Genomic DNA, 6,708 nt, shown 5'->3' on the forward strand with positions numbered 1-6,708 from the left:
CACCTGACTCGACTTGACCAATGACCCACCTCTCTATCCACCTGACTTGACTTGACCAATGACCCACCCCTCTCTCCTTATCCACCTGACTTGACTTGACCAATGACCCACCTCTCTCCCCATCCACCTGACTTGACTTGACCAATGACCCACCCTTCCTCTTATCCACCTGACTTGACTTGACCATCGACTCTCTCTTATCCACCTGACTTGACCAATGACGAGCTTCCTTGATTTGGCCCCAGTTGAAGCTAGTGAACTAAGTGTAGTTGAAGCTATTATCAAGGAAGAGTTTAAAATTCTTGATGTAAGAGAAGAGGATGAGTGTGAAGTGACAGTGTTGACAGTGGTTACAACACACGTCCCCAACTACGGCTCTGTCACGGCTGTTCATGCGGCTCCAGCTCAACGTGGGTGCTGTATCTAGTGCACCACAGTCACTCTCTACCAAATACTTTAACTGGGAGGAAAATATGGATTAACTTTCTTCTTACAGCTAACCACGTTTATAAAAGCTTTAAAATTTGTGTCACTCCCTCATAATGTTGAAAGAGGCATAAAATATTTACAAACTATTAAAATAAACACATTAATACAAGGCATATATAAATACAATGAAATAAATAAATACCATAATACAAAAAAATAAAACAAATACACAAAAATTACAAAAATAAACAATCTAGAAATGGCGAGGCCAGCTGACCAACAATGGTTAGAAGGCGCTGTGGAATCTTTAAGTATGGGGAGGCAAAGCGTTGTTCCCACCATCAGCAGTGAAACTTTCAGTCTCCACGGTTGAAAGACTTACCCTAGACCCATTAAAGCGACACACACACATGCACATCTACCTGTGAGTAGAGGTTTCATGTATGTAGGGTAATTTGGGTTGACGTGTCGCTGGCAACATGAAATTGTGGTCAAGTTGGAAAGGACACTGTATATTACGTCTAAAATTACCAGGTTCACCGGACTCTCAGAGAGTATTCTGGACACTACGCCTGTGAGTCATCATCCATTTGTTTCATACTATCAGCCCCAACTCAGTGCCTCTGTTAAGGTGAAATATGTTACCACTATCTTAGTATGTGTCACTATAATACAATATCTCCGTTTTCTGTATTTACCGCGTCCGTTTTCTTTCTCATGGCAGCACTAACTTGTGTATTGGTGCACTGGGCATTAACAAAACTCCTGTAGTAGTGGCCATCAGTGTTATACAAACAAATGAATATACGGACCTGAAGCTCTCGTCCAGATGACCGTAAAAATAAAATGTGTGTTAGGTGTTGACAGCCTGGGAGACGAGAAGACAATCAATGGCAGACCAAGATGTCACATATACGACCAACACAGGTACAGCAGGAGGATTAAGAAAAGTCTTACCTTATGGGTCTTGAGGAAGCATTCAGAATAATATTTGGTTTCATGAAGATTAGGAACCCTCGTTTATATTACCTGATGATTGGACGCACTAATGATAAAGAAGGGACCTAAGTTAGTCAGTTAGGTTAGATATTGTTTTAGGTTAGGTTAGGTTAGATATTTCTGTGTTAGGTTAAGTTAAGTTAGATCTTTCTGTGTTAGGTTAGGTTGTTAGATCTTTCTGTTTTAGGTTAGGTTAGTTTAGATCTTTCTGTTTAGGTTAGATCTTTCTGTTCAGTTCAGGTTAGATATTTCTGTGTTAGGTAGCTTTATTGCCCGAATTATCTCTTAGAGTATAGACAGTTGACTATAATACACGTAGCGTTCTCACACGCCCTGACCGCCTCTCACCTCCGCGGGTTTAAGATGATCCCACTAACATAAGATCAAGTTATATTTGGTTCATAAAGCCCACTGTAGAGAAGACTGGCGAGATAACCTTTATCACGGTACTGGCAGTGAGGTGGGTACTGGTTGTTGACAGTACCAAACGACATACACCAATAATAAAGAGTTCGTGACAGTTACTTATCTCCCCAGGTGTAATATATGTCAGGTGTGTCATATCAGTGTACCAACTCAACAACAAATCAACAATAACAACAATAATAATAACAATAACAACAAGAGCAACAATAACAACAATAACAACAACAACAAGAACAATAACAAATATCACTGACATAACACAAGATGAAGAGAGAGATGGGTAAACCGCCCACACGGGACCGTCCATGGTAGTACACACATACGGCAACTGACACTAAAATTATTATAGTAAATCCCGCGAGTTACCCAAAAGTGTAGACCAAGTGACGCAGGAGCCGTGATACAGTACGCCTTCGGTACACGAGGAGGCAATGATGTGGGAACTGTACTAACTACCACAGATCCCTCACTAAACCAGGTACTTTACAATTGGTTGACCGAAGAAGCCACAGACAAGAGAAGAGCTTGTATTCAAGACTAAAACCTTAATTAAAAAATGGCCAGAAATGTTAACTTTTGGTTATAATTTTTTTCTAATTACCTGTACTGAAATTACTACAGCTATTAATAGTTATTAAACATATATGGTGTATAATGTAGAGTCTCGTCATCCAGTACCCAGAAGGAACAATACCTGAAGTAAAGGCAGAAGTTACCAGGTCGTACTGCTCACCGTGTAGAGAGGGAGTGTGACGGCCGTAGACAACATACATTAATTGTCTCATGACATTATTACTTTTGTGAGTGTGACAATGTTAATAATTATACTCGTCCATCATTAATTAAAGGTTATGGTAGAGAACCTCCAATTAGTGTTTCACCTGACGGACATCACCTTGCTACACCTCCACTACTCACTCTGCCACACCTCCACCCACCCCTGCCACACCTCCACCCACCCTGCCACACCTCCATCATCTACAAACATTAATAAATAAAAATATAGATAAATGAAAAAATGTTGAAACCAAAAAAATTAAAAAAATACTGATGATAAATAGATTAATGTAGACGACTAAACTAAATTAAAACAAATAAATAAATCAATGCAAAAGGAAAAAGAATACACTAAAAAATTATAAAATACGTGAAAAAGAAACTGATAAAAGTAGATAATTAAACAAAGCTGATTAATAAAAAAAATAATAAACACAAAATAAATATATCTAAATAAATGCAAACAAGAAGAATAAATGAAAATAAAATAACGAAACTAAATAAAATATACATAAATAAACAAATAAGAATTAAACAAAACAAGTAACCTACACAGCTGATTCCTATCCTGTGTACATACCTTGAGCCCTGACCACTTCCGCTGCTGAGGAAAACAAAGGCACTTACATTGGTACATGTATGACTGAATGTGGTGGTGTTAGTATTATTATTATTATTATTATTATTATTATTATTATTATTATTATTAACCCTACGCAACTGTAGGTGCGGGTATTGTTTTTCTGTTCTTTCTTTCGCTTTGTCTGTTAATCTGTCTGTCCCTAAAATAACTCAAACAAGTTTTAGTATGACTTAAGGGCAATATACTAAATAGAGGTAATAATTACACACACATACACGCGCGCAGTAACATATACACGTAAAACACACACACACACACACACACACACACACACACACACACACACACACACACACACACACACACACACACACTGTACCAAACGAGTCCACATTTGTAGAGTTGTCTACAGTAGATCAGGTGCAAGGAAGTGTCCGTGTAGGGGAGGGAGGGAGAGGAGGGAAGTGGGGAGGAAAGAAAGAAAGAAGGAAGAGAGGGAGAGAGAAGGAGATAAGGAGGGAAGGGATGGAGAGAGGGAGAGAAAGAAGGACGGGATGAAGGAGGAAAGGAAGGAGGAGGATGAGAGAGAAGAAGGAGTGAGGTGACCGTACACAACCTTCTCACCACCATAGCCAAACAGTACGTGTTTTCCCAGGGCTGTGACACACTCTACCAGGTGACCACCGTGGTTGTGAGACCTGATTGAGAAGTTGGGTAATCAAGTCGTAGATAAAAAGAAAAAGATAGAACCAAATAAATAAAAATTAAGTTTCATTTTTTTATGTTTGTTAGAATTTTATAGTTGGAATTAAACGTTGCTGGGAATTATAACTGTGGTGTTAACTAAAGGAATAATACTGTGGACGTCAGAAGGAAGCTAATGGAGGTTAGTTTTACTCCCCAGAAGACAGGCAGTTCACATGGTAATCTAATCTTCCCTATAGTGAAACCTCCATATAACGGATCCGATATAACGGATTTCATCTTCATGAAGTCCGTTAAATAGAGGTTTTACTGTAGTTAAATTCAAGTCAACTTGTGTATAATGTATCTTTATGTCTCTGATTATGGTGGCAATAATATATAAATACATATAAAAATAATAATAATAATAATAATAATAATGTCAAGGTCAAGATGGCAGCAGAAGGGTCACAACAGTCTCTCACCACATACTTGATACCATCAGGACAACAACTCAGAGTAACGGTAGATCAGGTATATATGGCCTGGGATACACATACACAATAACGTTAGCGGTCAGCAGGTTAAATCATTTACTTCACGACGGTAAACACTGTCGTTTTGACTTTCACTTGACCATCGTCCCTTCAGCGAGACTACTGGCCCATACTAGGAGCAGTATACACCAGCCCCTATTGCTCATACGTCCGCCCAAACTGCCTAATATATTTAAAGCTCCCTAGAGTGTTGAAGTGAATGTTGATCACCCGAATTATAATATCCTTACAAACTAATAAGATATGTCAGAACTCACGTAAATGTAAGAAAGTTTTCGAATCAAATAATAAAGATATATTAATACACGGAGGAATACAGATATAATCAGGAAATTAATGATTTACTGTATAATAACGGGCTTGTGCTGAGCTCTAGAGACGTCTCATTATTATTAGACAAAACAAAAGTCTCTATTGAATAAAGTTTTAGTGTCATTTACAAGATTTGAGTTCTTCGATTTGTTCTCATCACGTTCAAAATACTGAGCATTGTTCACCTGATGTATTAGACTGAGATTTATTTCATACCAAAAACTCTGAAAAAAATCTAGGAATTAATTCACAAATGATACTTATAACTGCACTACTCAGAAACATAATTAGGTGATACGATAGAGGCAATCTGCAAGATATTTGAAAAAACCCCCCCCGGTTAGTTAGGTTAGGTTAGGTTAGGTTAGGTTAGACTAAAGATATCTTTGTCAGGTGATTCTATTTTTAAAGCAGGTGACTGAACTCTTAATAAACGCTGTATCGCAGTTCTAACACACCAGTATATTCCTCGTTCATATTTCTACCCACAACTTGCATATATTTTCACATTCATATATTATGCAGTATGTGTGTGTGTGTGTGTGTGTGTGTGTGTGTGTGTGTGTGTGTGTGTGTGTGTGTGTGTGTGTGTGTGTGTGTGTGTGTGTGTGAAATGGTCACGTATCTGAGTGTCTCCGTGCTGGTCTTCCCGATGACACACCAACTCTCCCTCCTGCCTGTGGTAGTTCTTCCTGTGAGATATTGTCTGAGAGGAATAAGATTTTACAGCGATTGTCTCTCTCTCCAAAAACAAACAACAAAAACAACAAAAAACAAACAAAAAAAAAAAAAAAACAACACCACAACAAAAAAAAAAAAACAAAAAACAAACAACCCATGTGTGTGTGTGTGTGTGTGTGTGTGTGTGTGTGTGTTCTTAAGTCATCATACTGAAGAGATTAAGGTCTCCACCAAGGAACGAAGACAAAAGTTGATTGGAACATCCGCGGAGTTTTGTGCCTGACTCCCCTACACAACACGTCGACTGCAGCGCCACCATACTCTACGGCGGCGGCTCCCAAACTAAGAGTAAATTATCCCATTGGCCCGGGGTAATATAGTGATAAATAGAAGTATAACAAAATAACCTCACCTGTCTCACTGATTATATTCTTTGTGTTGTTTATGCTTGTAACTATAAAACCAAAATTAAGAGAAAAATGCTACTTTCCCATTTATCTATGATCTTACGTATTGATCCGGGTTAGGTTAGGTTAAGTTAGGTAAGGACATTATTGGAGTGGCGTCAGGTGTTGGGTCTGGTCACGTTACAACATCACAAAAATACGGATTCCTTTTTACAAATGTCGCAGCCTACAAGATGGTCCGCTCTTATGTGGTTCTTTCCTTACGAATCATGTATATATCTTTAACCCTATATCTTTATTTAACCCGAAATTATTATATATTTATCCCTATACGAGTGATCTTTATCCCTACCAGTTATACGTAATAGTTTCGTCTGTTACTATTTTTCTACTGTTTCGTCTATTACTAGTCTGTCTACTACTACTACTACTACTACTATTTCATGTACTCCTGTTGTTCTCATTTCTGTTCCTTTCTGTTAATTCTCAACATGTCACATATTCCCGTAATGTTTACTATCAGTTAAAGACCACTGAGAGTTATTACCTCGAGATTAATAGTGATCCCTTAACCTAACCTAACCTAGTCTAACCTAGCCTAATCTAACCTAACTAAACCTAACCTAACCTAACCTAACCTAACCTAACCTAACCTAACCTAACATAACATAACATAACATAACATAACGTAGCCTAACATAACATAACAACATATGAAGAACATGTCGCGGTGGGTGAGAGAGAGAGACCCTGCAGTACACCACCACCACACAATAGCTCACCTCCTTATACACTAAGTAACTCACACAGGGAGGAACAGTACGGCTACACACCACAACAAGCGCATACACTC

General features: G+C 38.3%; 1 protein-coding gene across 1 annotated transcript in view; it reads left to right on the plus strand.

Moving 5' to 3' along the window:
* The first annotated feature begins 217 nt into the window (after positions 1 to 217).
* Positions 218 to 6,708, plus strand: part of LOC121863441 — a 24,344-nt gene continuing 17,853 nt past the window's right edge. The window contains exon 1 of the mRNA XM_042362103.1: positions 218 to 410. Coding sequence (XP_042218037.1) covers positions 218 to 410 — 193 coding nt within the window. The remainder of the gene's footprint in view (positions 411 to 6,708) is intronic.

Source organism: Homarus americanus, unplaced genomic scaffold (genome assembly GCF_018991925.1).
Source record: "Homarus americanus isolate GMGI-L3 unplaced genomic scaffold, GMGI_Hamer_2.0 scaffold15413, whole genome shotgun sequence".
Classification (NCBI taxonomy): Eukaryota; Metazoa; Arthropoda; class Malacostraca; order Decapoda; family Nephropidae; genus Homarus; species Homarus americanus.